Source organism: Chiroxiphia lanceolata, chromosome 9 (genome assembly GCF_009829145.1).
Source record: "Chiroxiphia lanceolata isolate bChiLan1 chromosome 9, bChiLan1.pri, whole genome shotgun sequence".
In the NCBI taxonomy this organism is placed as follows: Eukaryota; Metazoa; Chordata; class Aves; order Passeriformes; family Pipridae; genus Chiroxiphia; species Chiroxiphia lanceolata.
Window position 1 is genome coordinate 6,475,041 of NC_045645.1, and position 20,323 is coordinate 6,495,363.

Here is a 20,323-nt window from a genome sequence, read left to right on the forward strand (position 1 = left end):
ATGCTTGGTTATATACTTTATTTCTCTAAGGGCTTCTGTTCTTTAAAATACCATTTTAATGGAAGAGTTTGTATCAAACACAAGAAAAGCTGCACGCTTTGCCAGTTCAGGGAAATGGTGGATTTGAGGTCTTGCTCACTTACCATTAGAAAGACTTACTGCCTGGTAAGCAATCTCACCAGGACTCACTTGTTTAAATTATCTACATTAATGGATGACGTGAAACCTAAAGAAGACAGTCTGGCTTTCTCTTGCATAAGCTTACTGTCTAATTCACTCCGGACTTGCGTGTTTGAAGAGACCAGGGCTTGCTTCTTTGTTTTCCTGACACTGACTAGTGTGGTTTTCACTGAGAAACTAAGAATCCCAGAGACAAACTGCATCCATGCAGTCTGAGCCGCCTGCTTTTCTACTACAGCATGGAGTGTAAACTGGGAATCTAGGAACTAACCAACAATTTTTTTATCTTGAAATAGAAAATTTCCTTTGATAGCTTTAATTACAGTCAGGCAGACAACATGTTGCTGTTGGGTTTGGGGGGTAATTCCACTTTAGAACAGATTTGCCTAATTGTTTCCATCAGAGGAGAACTTGAAAATATTTCTAGCTTTTAATTAGCAGGTTGGCAGCCTTCCTCATAACTCCTTCACAAACGACTTTGGATGTTGAGGCTTAGTGTAAATCAATTTGACATGACGGCGATGGGCTCTGTAAGAGCTCCTGACAGCCACGAGGTGTCTCTACGAACTGTCCCAGAAAGGGTGTGAGTCGTGGTTAACTGACAAGACAAAACTGAAATTCAATCCCTGCAAGAAGCCTGTTTGTTTGTCTGCAGTTGTAAAAATTTTACTCCAATAAACGACGCTTAAAAGAGAGAGCACGATCTTGTCTATCAAGTAACCGAGCAGTACTCTTACCAAAGAAAATATATTTACAGAGTCAAAGAATGGTAAAACAAGGGACTACATCTGGAAGCAGTAAAGGAAAACCTTAAATACGTTAGGAAAAAGTTCCAACAGTGGAAGTCACTTAGACAAAGGAATACGTTGCTAGTTGAGAATGCATGAGGCAACGCTAGAAAGAGGTGCTTCAGAGATGAATTTTGAATTTTATCATAACAACACTATTTGGCTATGTCATCAAGAGCACTAAAACCCATGCTGATTCTCAGAACTTGAAATCTCATAATCCGAAACCTACATCTGCATTTGGGCAGCAGCAAAGCACACAGCAAATGCCTTCTGCACAGAGCAAGTGATTAGGACCTAGAATACTGCTGAAATATAGGAAACTAAACCTATGTCGGGGAGAGGTCATTGTCCCAATAGTCACTGTGTGCATGGAATTAGCCAACGTGGATTTTACTGACTAACTCTCTTAAACCTTACTCTGCACTTCCCAGTCAAACAGAAATAGGTATCACTGAAACAGAATGGGGAACAGATACAGAAATTGCTTTAGAACCAAATGGCAAAGCCAAATAAGAATTACAAGCAGGAGGCTAAACTTTTGACCCAAGGGGCAGCTAATCTCCTCAGTGATAGAAAGAAGACACTCTTAGAACAACGGAAAAGATGAACTCTTGAAGTGCAAACCGTGATTACCTGTTCAGTCTGTCTCTTCAAGCGAAAGGGTAAGTAGGTTGTCTGTGGTCAAAGGGTAAAGGTGAGATCTGGGACATCTGAGCTGCGAAGAATGAAGTTCTGGAGCTACAAGAGATGCAAGGTCTGTATTTACACTACTGCCTATGTGGCTACCTTTTATTTCTGAAACGAACTTCAAGCTATGACAACCTAAGAGGGACCCTCCTTAATGAAATGTTAAGGTGAAACTGCCATGTCCTGCCTCCCATGGTCGTTCAAATCTACTTCAAGAACATTGGCTGTGCACAGCATCACACTACTAATGTGAGCAGAGATCTGACCCACGGGAAATCAGATGAAATTACATATTAAGTTTCCTACAGGCAAGAATAACTCGTAAGCTGTAAGCATTATAACTTTCCTGATGTCTGTAAAGAACATATTCTATAGAGGTAACGTCACCCTATCTCAAACAACCCACCAGTCAGGCATCCTGGAGCAGTATAAGAGAGCTCTCACTAAGGAGGGACCGGAGGACTTTCTCCTCTGTTAACACATACATCCAAACCTGCTACAAGATTTCAATCTCTGTTGCTTTCCACAGTTCAGCAGGGAACAACTACATCTTAAGAAAAAAGTTAAGAATTCAGCTTTTTCTATCTTTAATGTCTTGTTATGAATTAACAGCACAAAAATGTCCATTTGAGTCAGTCACCAGATTGTTCTTCTGATGATGAGACTCCTGGGTTTTCACTTTAAATTTGAAATTGAGACATTTTAAGGAACATTTTTTCCCTCAAACAGAAAAAATTACATGAGCACTGTTTCTGTTTAAAAAAAAAAAAAAAAAGGCATTTTCCAAAAATAAATAGCTCTAATATCTTGCCCATCTTGCACACAGAGAACTGAAACACAAAGAGCCACGTCAGGATTGTCTCTGAGGCTCCAAACAAGTCTTGCCTCCTGCTAATGGAGCTCACTTGCAAGCACAGCTCTCGATAAGCCTGGAGTAATGCATGTAGAGCTCATGGGATCCAGCTGGCCTAGCATGCCTAATGTATAAGGTATATCCTACACGTGGAAAATGAGCAGGAGAAGCAGTCATGGGCTACTGCTATTTCAGAGTCTCATATACCCACCAGGTCTTTGTCTCATCCCACAACATTTTTGGACACTTCGAGTTTAATTTTTCTGGACTCTGCATATTGCAGGGCTACATCCAGCTGCTGCTGCAGTGGCTCTGCAGTGTCTCCTGCACACTGGGCAGAGCAGCCACAGGAGGTGACAGGAGTCTGGTATAACTGTCCCTGTTTTCTATTCCCTCTGCCTTGCATCCCACTCCTACATCTTGAATTGTCAATCAAGTCCTTGCCTTGAGCTTGCAGCTCCTCACAGCAGTCATAAGGGTCCTGTCGTGATATAGGTGGACTGGAGGCACTGTGGGATGAGTAGACACCAGCACTGTGTAAGGCAAAGGCAACAGCCCAAAAGGAGCCACAGAGCCTTGGTGGGGCTCACTAATCACACCAAATGCCAGCCTCCCTGCTGTGCAGAAGGCTCCCAAGTGAGGGCTCAAGTTTGAAGCAAACAAGTGAGAATCAATGGCACCTCTTGCACTTGTGCAAGCTGAGGTAACCCAAGTAAGCTTAAAATACCTCGTTGACTTCAATCCTCTGTCATGCTTGGACAACCCTTTGGTCTTCATGAAGTGCCATGAATTACACCACAAATGCACAAGGCTCATGGGGGCCAACACTGCTCCCCTCTCAAACCAGAGGACCTGTTCAGGGCTCCTTGCCAAACTGGAGGATGAACCCAGTCAACTCTGAGGCAGACAAGCTCTTGTGAAGACCAAGGACATACTCTTCCATTAATCCCAAATGCGGCAGGGAATTCAAAGGGCTTCAGACAAGAAGAAAGGTACGTTTGCTGAAATAAAAACAGTATTTTTACTGTCTTGATAAGCACGATGGATGATAAAAGGTCTTGGAAGGCATTTACTCTACTTCACACTGGAGTGCTGTGAAAGCCAGCATGGCAAGAGACTATAACCCTGTAAACATATGTTGTGTATTAGATTCTGATCTGGCAGCTTGCCTTAATTTTGTTTTTTTAAGGCTCAAGCGAGTTCCAAATACACTTCCATGTTTGTGTTCCAGCAAATGAGCAAAAGGCAGAATGCTTGAGCGACGGGGACGCAGGAATGCACTGGACTATAAATTAGTGGGGGGAAAAAAAAGCAGCCTCCATTAATGTTGGCACATCAGGCAGAGTATGACAAAAATATCAGCAAATTCTTTTTTCTATTCTTTTCTCCCAGCTTTTTGTTTTTCCAGTGTGCACTTCACAGCTGCTGAGAACTGCAACGATTTTAGTCTCTTCTACCTGAACTACAGACAGAAGTGACAAGAGAACACCTTTCCAGACAGTTTTGTTTCTCCCAACTCCTCACCAAAAAAAAAAGCACCCCACAGAGCATCCCCTCAATAGCTATTAGTCTGGGTCCCTGTAGGTGCAGACGAAGAAATTCTTTCGAGGAGCGTTTCAGACTGCTCAGGGTGGAGAGTTCCGGCTCATATAAACAAACACTGTTACGAGAGGCAGAGTTGATATGGATTTATGCAAGGAATGTATAGACTGAATAAGCAATTTGATAATTAATGGAGTTGACAGGCACTTTCTAATAGTACTCAAGTATGTGCAGACTGAATAGTTTCATATACAGGCTCAACCAAAGACAGTATTAATTTTTAACCCATTTTATACCTAATCACTCAGATGAAGGAAACATATGCATTTTTTTCCTCTTGGGTATTATTTTTGACCTCCCAAAGCCTGACTATTGGGAAATAAATCCTTTGCACTTACTACTATTGCAGACAGCAGACCCACAGATGTCTTATACAGGATGATTTTTCTCTTAAAGATCATTTGAAGAATGAACTTTCGATTACTTTCTAGGCATTGATCACTTCTTTTATGTCCCACGGCTTAAATGCAGCAGTTTTGCTCTTAACAAAGAACAGAGAGCTTAGCTGCATGAGTTTAGGGAATTTCTGAAGAGACCCTCTTGGCTAAAAGGAAATTTCTTTTATTACTGGCTTCCAAGCAAGCCAAACCACTGCTTCTACAAGCCCAGCTGCAGAAACTAAAGATGCTTAGAAAGGTCTTGAGCAAAGCATTGTCCCACCTGGCAGGAGATGATGATAATTTATTGTGCATGGAAGATATTGTGACATACTGAACTGCACAGGGAGAAAGGAGCAGTAATATAACTGTTCCCACACAGGAACGAGATACTCAATGTTTTCTCAATCTGAAGCAGGTTCAGAGATGATGCCTCCATCTGCTTCACAACATCACCCCTCTCGTGATCAGGAAACAGGCATTTAATACACTGGTTTATGGCCTCATACCCTAGACAACAGAATAATCTTCTAAAGGTTGTGCCCACTGAAACCACCTGTGGATACAAAATTCAGTCAGTCTTTCCTTATCTGTACCCTCCCTCTCCTTTACTGACAAAATCAAAAGCAAGACCAAGACAACCACTTTCTAGGGCCTCCATAAAGGCACTCAGATCAGAAGGGGCTATCTGGAAGCATGTTGTCTCCAGTCATATTCAAGCTGTATGTAAGTGGAAAATACCTATTGCATGACCCTAGTTCTCCAGCAAGAGGTAGGTAAACAGCCATATGGAGTCAGATTTGAGCTGCTTCAGGCCCATTATTCTGTCCAGCTCAAAAGCAGACGCCTAGGAAAGAATATAGTAAATAAACCTCCTGCTAAAAGTCTTGTAGGGAGGGCACAATTCTGCCAGCCTGTTGGGAACCCAGCAGCAAGTCAACTTGCTACAACTACTCAAACATCTAATGACACACGGCTGCGTGCTAAGTGCCCCCCACTCCAACTCCAGCTGCAGCTGCCTTTGAAGAAAGGTGCAATGCCCTCTGCATGGATGTGCCCGCCGAATAAAGTCTTTTAAAGCATGTGAGAAAGAAAGCTGTCATCAAAATGTACAGAGCAATTACGGGTTGAAGGTTGAACTATTATTACTTCATGCCCTCCCATTCCCCTCCCCTCCAGGGTGGGAAGAAGGGGGGAGGATTATTCATTTGTATTCAAGCACTTCATTAATGTTTATAAAAGAATCCAAACATGCAAGCAAAACAAGGACAAAACACTCGCGCCAGACGTGTGATGCGATAAATGTCACTGGAGCAAATATTTAGATCTGTTTACAGAGAGGCCTATTAAGTCCTTTTTGAAAAGCTGTGCAGTGTTGTGGCTTGGTCTCTGCCTAGCAGCTCCAGCGTAAACACATGGAAGATGGCTAAGTCTCTCTCTCTCATTTTGTTATGACATCTGGAAACCTAAGGAGGTTGGGAGAAGCCAACTGGCTGCCCCACTGCGATGTCTAACAACAGGGTCTGCCTGTTGAATGATGGCAGGACATGGAAAGTGGAACTGCTGAGTTCTTCAGCTTGTGCCAAAATCAGAGGATTTTCAACACAATAATCCCTCAACAAAAGTTGTTGCAACACAAAGCCTTTGGTTCACTGCTAATGATGCAAGTCCATGCTCTCTGCCATTTTTCAAGATCATTTGCGTTTGAGAAAATCAGTTCCACTAGGGACCAAAATAGTGTGCAAAGATGGGTGGAGCCGCTCTATTCATCAAGGGATGTGTCCCATAATCCCTTGCCTGAAGAACTGTAAACTCTGGAGTTCACAATCAGCCTGGACTTCTGCAGATGTCCCCTTCACATCACAATCTCATTGACTCTAGCCCCTCCACATACAAATATTTCTTTTTCTAAGAGTACTATGTAAGTTGAAAGGGATAAGAGAAATTTATAGATGGAAAAATCACAGTCTTAGTCCCAGATGTAATAACATATTTGGGATATTTCCACCTCTGAGGTCGTGCCTCAGTTTCCAATACGTTATATAAGGTTTACAGATATAAAATTGTCCGATATAAAGGATCAAGGTTCCTTATCCAGGTGCTTCCTTTCTGTTTGGAAGGAATGATGCTCAGACCATACAGATGTACAGGACTCTGCATAGTGATCTCAAGTGGTGCTGGCTGAATCAAAACACTTTTAGTTTGAAACCCTCCTTCTGACTTACTGAGTTCACTTTCTTTCCTGGCATAAAAATTCAACACGAAACCACAAGTAAATCTACTCAGTCTGGTTTTTAAGCCTGCCAAAATCACAAACAAATTATAAGAATATTGACTAACAATTTTTTTCTTCCTAATTCTCTTAATTAATTATTTGGCTACCAGAAACTCCTTTCTACATAAACCAGTGGGAAAGACGCCTTGCCCAGTTTCAAGAGGTACAGAGATACAGTTTTGGATTCCAGGCTCAAGGACTGCATACTCGTTTAATTTGTTTTAACAGGAGCTACACTGAGCTTTGCCCCAGAGAACAGAAAAATGGGTATCAAACTCTTTTAGGATTCTCCCACTGGTATATTCAAAGCTATACTCTGAGGTCTAAGTCATCTCTGGAAAACACACCCCTCCCTTCCCTGACTGATAGGCATTGATTACTAGATGTGACAGTTGCTAAACTTGCTATTCTCTTAAAAAGTGTTAAGAAGGCTCTGATATTTAATGTGCTGGAAGAACGGAAAAATTTATGTGACCACCCAACCAAACAGTAAATAAATGTTGATTTCCCTACTGTATAACAGGGATCAATCTTTTCAGACTTAAAACTTTCAAGAGAAATTTTTTTTTCTGGCAGACTCTTCCTTTCTCATTAGTCTTCCGGAGTGATTCTTGCAGAAAATGCATGACAGCTTAGTGGCTTGGTCTCAAACCACAGTCCCTTCCGTGATTCTACGTTCAGCTGTAGTCCCTGCTCTTGGTGTGTTTTACTGCCCTTTAATACACTAGACTTGTCAGGAGTACCAGGCCTTGAAACCTCTTCAGTACCATGCTGAACATCCACAGGGAAGAGAGAGGAATCCCTTCCTCTATTCTTGTTTAGCTACCTCCTGCTCCTCCGCTTTGGAGCTAACCCTTGGGGTTATTTATGTTGCCTGACCTTGAGATAAATGGCATTTGGCAGCCTGCTGGATGACTCTGTGTTTCAAACCAAACGTTCTCAGTTTCTCCCACTGACAATGGGAATAATTCCTGAATGCTTTTTTGGGGGTGTTTCTTCCCATCTCATTGCCTGCCATGGAGTTATTTGGTAACTACGTCAGGGTTGGTGAACTTTAGCTTGACTTTCTTGTTAGACACAAGTAACGAGTGGTGTGTGTGGTTTTATTCTGTGGTTTGGGGGGTGTGTGTGTGTTTTCTCTTTGTCCCAGAGTGTCTGCACTGCTGGTATTAGAGCTACAATTGTTCTATATATAAAGCAAAGATCCCTTGAATGATCTGCCAAAGGCTTTATCTGTGAACAATCTTTGTCTGTACTTGCTTTGCCGTTAACCAGTTTTGACTCTGCTCTGTAATGGCTGGAGTTGCTTTGCCTTAACTGATATATATCAAAGAGAACTGCTAAAATTAACTGCTCATGAACTGTGTCCAGGATGTTAGATTAACTCATGTGGAATCCTTCAGTGAACAAACTGATTTACGATGTGTTATGACATTGTTATTTGATGTGTTGCACAACAACTCAATTTTAAAAAATGAAGAGCGCTCCATTAATAGGAGATAAATCTTTCCAGTGTAATTCAAATGAATCTGCACCAGCTTTGGAGAAAGCATGATAAGGGATCTTGTGTGGGTTTAGTGATTGTGTTTTGCATTCCTAGGAATATCTTCCACTGGGATCTCTTTGTCATTAATGACAAAACCCATCCAAAATATGACACCTTTTGGGAGACTGTAGTTCTTTGTACTTCCCAAGATAGAAAAGGGTACTACAACAAGTGATTCTCTACAACTTCCAGGTTTGAGAATGTACAAGCACATCAACTATGCTTTCTTTCAACTTCAGAGACATAATTTGCTGAAGTCTCCACATGGTACATCCCTTCCAAGTTTATCCAGCCATAGTTAATACCCAGTAAGTGCTCAGAGCAGTCAGTTTCATTCTCAAAAAAAAACCCCACACCTTTATACATTTAGATATATTTTTTAAAAGCAAGAACTATTCTATTACTGGAACATAAACCAGCGTAAATGCTGGCCTCAAACTATGAAATTTCTAGAGTGTGTTTCAGATGACTACGTGTTAAAGGCTCAGGCCTCTCTGGATACCCAGCTTCAACAAAATTCCCCTTGAAAGTGAGCTTGAATTATATATTGAACAGTATTTCCCATATCACAGTCAAGCCAGTCAAGTTAATAAAGAAAATCCTCTCTGGCCTCACACAGTTAGCTGGGTAAAAAGCTGGTCAGTGCCAGTCTGCAGCCAGTGACAAGCCAACCCATGAAGTCAAACTGTTTCATGTCTGCAAATGCCTGCTGCCTTGAGCCTCTGAACTTCAGCTTGCCACCAAAAGACCTGGATTATTTCAGGATGGTATGACCTGCTCTCATGGACTGATGAGGCATTTTCTCACTGGTACTCCGTAAATGTAAAGGAAAAATGCTGAAAGAACCAAACTTCAGTTTGCTGGTAAGTGTCTCCCAATAGAGCATCCCAATTGCTTGAAAGCTATATTAGTCATTGGCCATGACTTTGTATTAGAAACATACAGTTATGTGTGTTATCTTCTCCAGCAAGCAAATAATGAGCTTTCTTGAGAATGTTCTGTCTAGCTTTTTCCTGTATTAATCAGGAAATTCATTATGAAAAAGAAGGGCTTTCTGTATACTTAACTCTTATAAAAACAATAATTTTGAGGCCCTTTAGCATACTTGCACTGCCCCTGCTCCTGTGATATCCCAAAAACAAAGAGTTACCTTAGCTTGAAAGCAAACTACAAGTTAGCATCCCATTTGACTCCCAGTATGTCAGGACCAGCTCCTCACATGGTCTAGGGTTCAGCATTTTCACAATTATAGTGTTGTTGTGATTTCACCAGTGCTTTAAAACCAAAGGGAGACATTGGGACATCCCATCACACTTCACTGCTGGAATAACATTTATCTCAAGGATCATTTCTAAAACTGCAAATCAATCACATGCCCGAAATACAAAGCCCTTCAAAAATTTGGACATATTTCTCAAATCACCCTTTTGCCCTCTCCCCCTCTGCTGACTCTGCAAACTCCTGTACTGTGAGCATTTGGTCTCACATTTAAATAAATATTCCCCATCACTATTATGCTGTCACCTGTAATAGGAAAAGGCTGCAAGAAATCAAAGGAGAGTTAAATTTGTGCAGTGGCAGAAAGTGTACAGAGAATAATCAGTCTTCATTGTGTCTGTTAACAAAAGTGAGGGAGCCTAATGGAGACCTTGGATTTAGTACAGTCCCTAAAGTATTGAGGGGATACTTTCAAGACACAGAATCGCCTACTTTAAAGCAATACTTCTCCTGTGTTCCTCACAACATGACTTATATTAAAATGGAAAGAGGTTAGAAAATAACTTGGAGATTTGTTTCCTTTTTCTCATTCCCTGGCTCACAAAAGGAGTCTCATGAATATTGCTTTGCTATATGAAGGCAACTTCTTCTCTGTTTTATGTATTGGGGATATCTGTATCTCCCAACAGGTGCCCCAATGCAAGAGTTAGGGCAGAAGCAGTAAGTTTAATTAAATCTGAGGAAAACATCAAGCATTTATTGCTGTTCCCTTAATTGTGTTGATAGAGCTAACATGTTGGCTATGACTGAATTCCTAGCTTTTCTCCATGCCCATCCCAGTGAACTCTGATTTAGCAGGGATACCCAAGCATGAAGAACCTCTGGACTGGAATTTGTGTGAAAGGTTTCCTAACTTCCATGTTAACTGAGCCTAGGAAAAGAAGAAATCAGGAAAGTTTCTTTTTCTTTTTCTACAATCCTTTCTCTGTTTGCCAGTTGGCATTTCTGGGAATGGTTCAGTGTTACTCCTGGCTTCAAGGGACACTCTGGAATGAGTACTACATACAGGATTTGGACTTTCACTTCTAACACTGCTACCCACCGGCATGGGCTGTAATCCCGATTTTTAAGAAGTCAGTAATAAAACTTGCTTTTGACACCTGTAAGACTCTTCAACCCTCAGTGTTGTTGCAGCGCCTGGACACAGGTGATCAGCAGTGGTCCACTGATATTAAATTTAATTACAATATTTCAGGGATGATGATTTCTTCAGGCATAACTGGTCTATGGGAGTCTATGTACGATGAGAAATGGGGTGTCCAGGACTATGTTAAATGACCCTCAGAGTGGAAAATCTTGGGTCTTTGATCTCATTCAAACTAAAAATACTTTTGCTAATGAGCCTCCTCAAGTCATACAACATCCATTCCAAAACGCTGAACACATGGTTTTAATTTACAGTTTTTAAAAACTTTCATTTATATTGTGCTAGAAATCCTGAAATGACTTGCAGCAGAAGCTCTAAAATATTGGAAATCCAAACGGGAAGGACTGCTGTTGGAATAACTAGTGATAAAAGCAGCAGATATCTGTGTGAATTCCTGCTTGAGCTTCTGACAGGTATTAACCATCTTACTTTTCCTTCTCTGTGCCTTTAAATGACAATTAGAACCAATAAACAATAACAATAAACAAGGTAGCTATATTGTTCTCCTGAGCACCAGAAAAAGCAAATCCATGGAGATGATGAGACACCACGACTGCAAGCTGTTGGGATGGATACAACCAGTTTAATTGCATGTCTGTTCCCACTCTGCAGAGAGTATAGTCTTGTTCCAATTCCAGCCCAAGAACTGAGGCATTAAGTTCAAACATTGATATCTGCAGTTTTAAGCTCTGAGGGCACCAGTTTAATTTCTGGTGTCTCAAGTGAGCTGGAAACCATAATGCTTTTTGGGTTACAGAAAGAGTATTAGGTTCACAAATTGTTGCCATGTTCAGAAAAAATGTCTTAGTGACTACAACCTAGAAATAATTTGAGAGCTTCACAAAGGTATTGATGTTTTATGTTCAACCCACAGTGCTTTCTGCAGATTTTAGGTCTAGTGGCATCTAGCATCTGTATTGCTTGTCTGCTTCAAAGAAGGATTTGGAAAAGTGTGTGAACACAAGGCAGATACGTTTCTTTCCCTGCAAAACAGGATCTCTCTAGCACGGACCCTTGAAAGTTAAAAAAAAAATGAAGTTTCCGAAACACCAGTCATTGCTGAAAATCCCCATTTTTGTGCTATCCTAAACACTGTGCTCTGGGGAAGTCAGTTTACAGTCCCCCATCCAAGCAGGCAGGGAACCTCCCTAATAGGGCCAAAAGATGAAAGAAATCACACCAATTTCACATGGCTCAAGCAGTAACACTGTGATTTCTTCTGCCTTTTACCTGTGTCATCAACTCCTAATGACAGTAAAGGGATTAATAAGGGTTTGCAGTGTAAAGCCCAGCACAGGGGAAACCTGTTATTTTACAGGATGTCCCTCTGAAGTTCCCAGATATGCTTTGCCAGGAGCCCTGCCACTGATCACCATCTCCACAGGAGTGCAAGGTGAAGGAGTGCCCTTGCTTAACATCATTCTGGTCTTTTCAATACAGGAACCTCTGACTTGCCTGAATGATGTGGGCTGGCTTTATAACGTGGATTGCTACTCACTAGGGAGCTGAGGGGAGGCTGTTAAAGACTTTCTGAGGACTGCAGGTTGCTATACTTGGAGCTGAGGTTTTTAAGGTCAATGGTTCGTTCTGTTTATAAGCAAAGCACTCTGGGCCTGCTGCAACAGTGTCAGAAACTGACAGCAAATAACAAACAGAAGGAAAATCACCACTGTGGAAAAATCATTCACCAAGGAGAGGATTTTGCACCTACTGGGTGAGCAGCTCAGAGGTGGCAAACTGTTCTAGGGGAGATCCTACAGGGATTTGAAAGCAGCATCAGTGTCTAAATAGGGGACGAATTCGGCTCATCTGTTCCCTCTACTGATCCCCTTCCCAAAGCACATCTCGGGGAGTGCATCTCCTCCAGGGAGCAAAGTGCATGGCAGGGTGCTCCCTGTGCCTCTCACACCACAGCAGTGCCAGGGCTCCCCTGCTGCCAGGACCAGGCATTGCCGGAGCCACAGAGACACTCACCTCTCACCTCACTCAGGAAAAAGGGCACAAATCTGCTATGTGACTTCTATACACTGCTAACGTTAAGCTGCCTCAGATACAGTAAGGGACTCCCTTGAATATCAGACTGGGGATTTTTTTCCTTTCAAAACCCACCTTATAAAGATGCAATTACTGCCTAATGTCAATCACAAGCAGCACCCATACTTCTGCGAACAAATCAACAAGTAGAATCCTCCAGATCTGCTCCTGGAAGGCAGGTACACCTGTCTCAGCCTTGGATCTTACCAAGGGATGTGTGAAGGATCAGAGGGAAAGGAGGGGCTCACACCTAACCTGTTGTACAAACACTTCTGGCAGTTATATACACAATAAATACAATAGATGAATTGCCAGCTGCCCCTTGAGCCATCGTTAACTGACTGGCTGTTTTCTTAATAGGCATCAAATGCCAGGGTGGGCCTTCCAAGGGGGCTGTTGTGAAGAAGCACACAGTAACTGGCTGTAAAGAGCAACACGTACAGTTAGTTACAGCTATAAAACGTCAGCTGCTGATCCTTTCAGGTGTTACTGGGACTACTGTAGTTTTAATACCTGCATAGTTTCACCCTCAACAGTTCCCCTGGTGAAGATGTAAAGCAGCTCCACGAGTATACAAAGTGAGTTAAATGGAAGGATTTCTATTTCTGCTGTATGAATTTCTACCCCAAGGTTAATTTTGCTGGGGGATTTTTTTTACCCTGAGGTGCAGGGGAATGAAGGGACTGATAGTTAAAGAAAAGCCAACAAACTGAAAACTATGTGCACTATGTATAACTATGTATAATCAAACCTTTTAACAACATTTCTTTCAACAACACTCAGCAATCAAAACAGATGATGCTAAGCTATTTTTTATGACTCCTGCTCTCTTCCAAAAGCCTGAAATTTTTTAAAAGCAAAAAGGTGCCATTTCTATTAGGCAAAAAACACTTTTATTTAAAAAAACACTAAAAAAAAAATTCAGTAATATTCCCTCATATAAACTACACACACTATCAAAAGCCAAGTAGCTCTGAAACTGAGCCCCTTAATTCGGTTCAGAAAACTTTGAGCCTGGATCTTTCATTAGTATAAACAGGCAAATCTCCCTTGAAGTCAGTTATACCCATCCTGTCAGCTCAGAGAACCCAGCTTTGTGATCACAGAAACGTTTAATTTTTCAAGGGGAAGGGGAGATTGAACAGAGAGTCCAGGACGTGGCCCTGTCTATACATTACTATGTATATTACTGTTTGCCACTGAAGGTCCAGCTTCGAGGCTGCAGATCTGTCAGTGACCAAACATGATGGACCACCCATCGGCCTTTTATTAACCAGCACTTGTTCCCCCTCTAATCCTATCACCAGAGTAATCAAAGCTGCCATGTCCCAGGGTTTGATGGAACAGCAGGACCTGGGAAATGAAGACTGATTTTGTTAACAAAGTCATTCCTGCCTCATGAATGCTGTCTCATTGGTAGAAAGCGGGGGAGACGAGGTTTATTTGTGCAGAGAATGAGGCGGCAAAGAAATGAAAGGGGGAGAATGGTGAAGTGTGAAGTTTAATCTGGCACAGTCTGAGGTTTCTTTATTTCAGGCCGTCTCTGATCCAATCAACACCGGTTTGATATTTAACATCTCCCCCTGCAGTTGGAAATTATACCAGCCAGAGGAGACTGGAGTCGGGGCCTCGCAAGCCCTAAACAACCAAGGGGGAGAAAAGGGAGTGCTGGCAGCTCCTCCCCAGCCTGACAGCATCCCCCACAACAGGCTGGGATGAATTTGGGCCCTGACACAAAATCCCCCTTATGAACCTTGGGATTCAGGGCATCTGGCATGAGCTGAATGCAGACAGTCCCTGAGGAGAGCAAGCTCAGGATGGGATGGGATGGGAGAGGGACTTTACTTTTAACCTGGAGGAAGGGATATGAACACTGTCTCAGGCTGGGGATGCTCCTGAGAAACAGGATCAAACACAAGCAAGAGCTGCCACCCACCTCCCCAGGGAACAGTGTTTTGAGTAGAGGAGTAAGACCTTCCCCTTGCTGACCACACAGACCTTTAGTGGGGACCCACTGCTGCCCGAGGGCATTCACTGAGGGGTGGTGGGGGTCCCACTAGAGCCCTGGGCCATCAGCGTGGATGCCACAGACCTGAACAGCTGCAGGAGTCACTGTCGCCATTCTCCTTTACTCCAACAACATATGTCAGCCTGGGGAGAGCTTCCCCATCACAGACCCACATGACAGTTGCAAAGAGGAGGGAAAGTTTAGCCCTATACCCAGCTGGCCCTCAGCAGACACATGGACAAGTCCTCACAGCCACTCATGGCGTTGGCTGCCGAGCTTCTGCCAGGACTCCAAGAGAAGGCCCTGAATGACATCTGCCCCTCACCAGTTCTCAGTGCTGGCCAACCTGATTTTGCCCTTTTCTGGCCACTCTGTAAATAACCATCAGCGCTGTCAGAGTTGTCTGCTTCCTCTTCTTTGCATTGCCTCAGTTCTTTCTGTCCCACCTTCCTTGAAAACCCTGAAACTTCAAACAGCAGGTGAAATTTCAACCTGACCCAAACCTGATCTGAATTCCCCTGCTGCCAGGCTCCCAACACAGCCTTCTGCTGGGATTCAGACACCTTGACACCAGCTATACCATTCCCTGGGGCCCAGACTGTGTGAGCAGCTGCTGCCAGAGTCCCTGGGGGTGGGATAACACTCCCTCCAGGATCCAAGCAGGAGAGCGGCTGGTCAGCAAGGTCGTGTGAGTGATGCTGGTGTGGAAGACTGTCAGGAAATGCTGCAGAGATTTCAGGGGGAGCAAAGCATCAAACTACAAGGTTTCAGGGTATACAATAGAAAACAATGTGTCCCGCTCTACCTGCAAGAGCTGGCTCTCCAGGAAGCAGCTAATTATATGAGCCACCTTAATCTTTTTATCCGGCTAAGACAATCAACATTTCAAAGCCACGCAAAGAACGTTTCAAAGATTGTTCCTGGTCAAAAATGCAAGTGTATCCACTTTCTTTCAGAGCAGATCAAAACCAAGTTCCTCACCGGGACCACTCCTAGATTTCCTCCTCCTCATGGTATCAGATTAACAGATTTGGTGCATGTAGTCAGATTAAATATTTGCAGTAGCACAAAGCTGCCTTTGAGGGGAAGAAGTAGGGGAAAAAAGCTTTTTTTTTTCCCTTTTTTTTTTTAATTTGTTTAGGGCAAAAATACTGGACTTTGGGGACGTGGGAAACAAAAGCACTGACATGATTCAGCGAAGCACAGTTTTAAAACCTGAATTCTGAATGCAGAAATAATGTGCGGTATTCCCGTAACAGTAATGCTGAAAACAGGTAAGAAACCACTGATGCCCTTAGCAGATTTGGGACTGTAATTTATCACAGATGTTCTCATCAAACCGTGCAAACACCCTATGAGACGAAAGCTGTTCAATTTCTAATTTCCATTTTAGTGTGTTTTAATTACGTGTTGCTTAAGGATGGCTACAAAACCTGAAATTGGGAGGTGTAACCTCGCAATAGTAATCCACTCCACTAAATTAGCACAGTAATACACCTAGCAGTAGGACTGCCAGACGATGTGATAACATTACAAATTACTATTGTTAAACAACTAGCCAGGTGTCAGGATGCATGAAATCTAGAGGAAGCAAGAAAATAAATATCTGGTTTGCTTCGTTTAATTTTGTCTCCTGTTGTTCTGGTGGCCTTGTTCCCAGAAAAAGTTTCAATCTAGGGAAAATCCTCCTGAACACTGACCTATTTTAGCAACCTTGTCAATTCTCTTAAACAATTAAAATGCAGCGTATTTTTTTAATCAGCACAAATGTTTTGAATGATTGTCCTTTACTTGCCAATAGCAGTAGTACCTTTGCTGTTCTTTTTTAGATTACTATTATGACAAAAAGAAGGGAAATACTTTGTTTCTATTTAAAACTTGGAGAGAAAAACAATTATGGTAAAAGTAGCAGTGAGTTTCGTAGTCTAGCAGTGAGTTTCGTAGTCTGTCCCTTTTTCTTTCTTTGTCACTCTCTCTCTCTCTAAAAAGAAAAAAATGTAATATGATTCACGTTTAAAAGGCTTCCAAGTGGTACATTTTTAACCAAGTGTTTTCATGTGCTTGATTCTAACTGCCATTTTTGACCCAATACAACCAAACACTACTGGATGTCTGGAATGGCTAATTATTTTTACCTCATCCTAAAGAAGGGGTTGAACAGAGAGGATAGGCACTTAAACCTTTCAGACAGAAGAGGGAAAAACGAATTCCCTGTTTTGGATGTGTGTTAATTAATGTAAAAGGCCTGAGGGACTTTCTCGTAATTATTTTTCTTGATAAACAAAAAAATTCCTCCAAAAGAGTATGTAACCAATCTTCTCCTCTGAAGGCTGCATGCAGAGTTAGACGCCTTGTTGAAATATTGGATGAACCAAATGTTAGTGAAAGCCAGACTTTTTCCCCCTTAAAATAGTTCCCACTAGACTTCAGGAGAGCAGGGGGTGAAGGCACTCTAAGGACATTTTAATCACACCAAAGATCAGTCCTTTAATCCTTATTCCCACATCACCAAGAATTTTTTTGGTCTAACTAGGACAGTAAGATAAGGCTGGAAATAGGTTGATCCCAAACTAATGACAAAAAGCAAGTTAAAAACGAAATATCATAGCAGTAACTGACACCATCTTAAATCGCCCCTGGATTATTTGTTTTCTTCCACACACATTCATTTCCTCAATTTCTAGTAAATCTGATTTCACATAAACAGTTCCACAAAGCAAAGTCAATAGCTGTTACTGTGTTCCTGATTAATCCACTGAAATGAAATAGATCTCATGGCTTACTATTTGGTTTTTTAAAGCTAAATCCACTGAAAGAATTCCGGAGTCCAGTTACACCAATAACTTTTGTTTCTTAACCTACGTCCCTTTCTTTTTGCTGAACTTTACCTGCTCTAAAATGAAAAAAAAATGATGCATATTACACACTTAATTTCCCCCAGTACATGAGGGCAACCGTAAGCCACTTTGTTTTGACCCAGAGTGACCACTGAAAAGACAGTTTGCGTGTACTTAAATCATTCTGAGCAATGTCGAAATTTCTATTTTCATTGTTCATGCTTCATCCTCTTCCTGACAAGTACCACAGAGCTGCTTTACTTCAAAACAAACAAACAAAAAAAGCCCTTTTCACCCAGCTCCGGGACAGGACTGGAGGCATGGAAGTTTCCCCTCACAAGTGGCAAGACAGCAGGCACACACATTTACACCCCGGACATCTGCCTCTCAAGTAAATTATACTCATGATACACACACTGCGCACATCGCGGGTTTTCCGCAGGCAGCACGGATCGGTGTGATGGAGAGTGGGCAGCCCAACACAAAGGCTGCTGAGGCCCATGAGTGACCACCCCACTGCAACAGGCTCGGGGTTCACCCCCATCAACTGATGGAAACGCCAGGAGAATGCCCCCCACGTCCTGAGATAAGACACGAGGCCCAGAAGCCTCCTTACCTGGGAGAAGTTGAGCCCATTCAGCGGGTGACACTGCTCCTCCACCCGCTCCACAGCTCCTGTCTTCTTCTTCATCCTCTCAGCCTCCTGGGCGAGGTAGAGATCGAGCACTGGCACCCCTCTGGAGCGGATGTCCGTCTCCGTCAAGGAGTTCACCATGAGCATCACCCAGACGGGCCTCTTGCGCTCCCAGTTGCCGGCGATGGCATTGAAGAGGTAGTCGGCGTAGAGCCCTTTGCCTCGCTGGTCCGGGGTCATCCAGTGGGGCAGCATCAGCTTGATGTAGTCCAGGTGGCGCTTGAGGCGGCGGTACAGCTCCCGGGGCAGCACGTCCTGCAGGTTCTCTCCGTGGGGCAACATCTGGCAGCTGGCCAGCCCAGAGATGGTGTAGGGGTCCGTGAGGTCCAGCTCGAAGTAGACGCTGGAGCTGGCCTGGAAGGCGGCCTTGGAGTTGTCAGGGATGAAGTCCCAAACTCGCGTGTAGGGCACGTGGATGGTGCCGAAGAGATAGGCGGGGGGGTCGCGGCGAATGGTCCAGAGGAAGGAGTTGAGCTCTCCTTGCTGCGGGGAGGACAGCGGGGCCGGTCAGAGATGGAGGGGCGGAAGGGCAGGAGACAGCGATGCCACCCGCGGGTCTGCCCGCAGGGCAGGAGGAGCGGGGATCCCGCTCCCCCGTGTCCTTGCACGAGCCCCAGCGAAGCAGAGCCCACGGGCGCCCAGAGGCCCGCGTGGGGCTGAGCCCCGCCGTGACCCGCCGCCCTCCCCCGCGCGGCCCCGCATCCCTCCGGCCGCGCTCCCGGCGCGGGGCCCCGCGCGGGGCACACGCGGGGCAGCTCCGCCACACCTGCGGGGCCACGCGCGCCCGCGTGCGCGGCGCGGGGGAAAGGAAAGGGGGGGGTCCCCCCGCGCGCCCCCCGCCCCGCCCGCGCCCCCGCGCGCCCCCGCGCATCCCCCGCCGGCGGGCGCGCCCCCGGCCCGGCCCGGCCCGGCTCACCGAGCGGGGCAGGTCGCACTGCCCCGTGTCCATCTGCTCCCGCCGGGCCGCGGCGTCGGGCAGGAACCCCCCGAAGACGAAGCAGATCAGCGTCAGGTTGAGTTGCATCCCGCTTCCTCTCGCTCTCCTCTCTCTCTTTCCCAGATGAGCCTTTTTGGATTTCTAGGATCTTTTTTTTTTTTTTCCCTCCCCCTCCTCCTGCTCTTCCCCTTTTTTTTTAAGCCCTTTTTTTTTTTTTTTTTATTCAAACAAACTTTGCCAGTCCCATCTGCATCTGACAAGTGCAGGGGGAAGGACTGGCCGCCCCCTCCCTCCCATGCTCTCCCCCCTCCCGCCCTTTCCCACCCCCACCCCCTTTGGCTCCGGGCTTGTCAGAGGCGCTGGATGCTTAGAGGAGGACGGTTCTCATCGCCAGCCTCCGCCATGCTTTGGTGTTGCAGACCGGAGACGCTCCTTCCCGCCCCGCCGCTTCGGGAGGAGGTTGGGAGGAGAGCGGAGAGCGGGGAGGGCGGGTGGAGGAACAGCCAGAAAATTTAAAAAAAAAAAAAAAAAAAAAAGTTTAAACACAAGAATTTTTTTTTTTCTTTCTTTCTTTTCAGTTTAAATCCGGCGGCCCAGAGGGGCTCCGGCGGCGCGGCGGGGGAAGGCGGGCGGTGCTCTCTGCGGGCCGGCGGCAGCGCCCCGCGCTCCCCGCTCCGCGCTGCGGGGGCCGGACCCGCGCTCGGGCGGAAAGTTCCGCGCAGCCCGGCCCGGGCCGCCCGCGCCCGCCGCCAGGGGGCGATGGCGCCCCAGCGGCCGCGCCTCAGGAGGGGCGGCGGCGCCTCCGCCTCGCCCGCCCGGCCGGCGGCACCTGCGTTAAACCCCCGGCATCGCCGCGTTCCGACACGTTCCCCGAACTCAGTAAATGTGGCAGAGTCGCTCGGACAGGCTGTAGCGAGGGCAGCCTGCTCGCCGGGGGATGCCCCGCGGCGCCCCCGCTCAGCCTTCTCAGGCCGCGCTGACCCGCGCGGCTCCCGGCGTGAAGCGACATGTCCCGGCAGGCGCCGCCTTCCCCGGCCCCTCCGAGCCCGGCGTGGAGGGCGGGCCAAGGACGTGGTC

At 45.0% G+C, this 20,323-nt stretch overlaps 1 protein-coding gene across 2 annotated transcripts in view; it reads right to left on the reverse strand.

The window, feature by feature from the left end:
• Positions 1-19,537, reverse strand: part of TRABD2B (TraB domain containing 2B) — a 278,818-nt gene extending 259,281 nt beyond the window's left edge. For both annotated transcript variants that reach the window (XM_032696985.1, XM_032696986.1), the window contains exons 1-2: positions 19,226-19,537; positions 18,232-18,792 (exon numbers count right to left, since the gene is read on the reverse strand). In XM_032696985.1, coding sequence (XP_032552876.1) covers positions 18,232-18,792; positions 19,226-19,333 — 669 coding nt within the window. In that variant the 5' untranslated portion in view covers positions 19,334-19,537. The remainder of the gene's footprint in view (positions 1-18,231; positions 18,793-19,225) is intronic.
• Between the last annotated feature and the right edge of the window lie 786 nt (positions 19,538-20,323).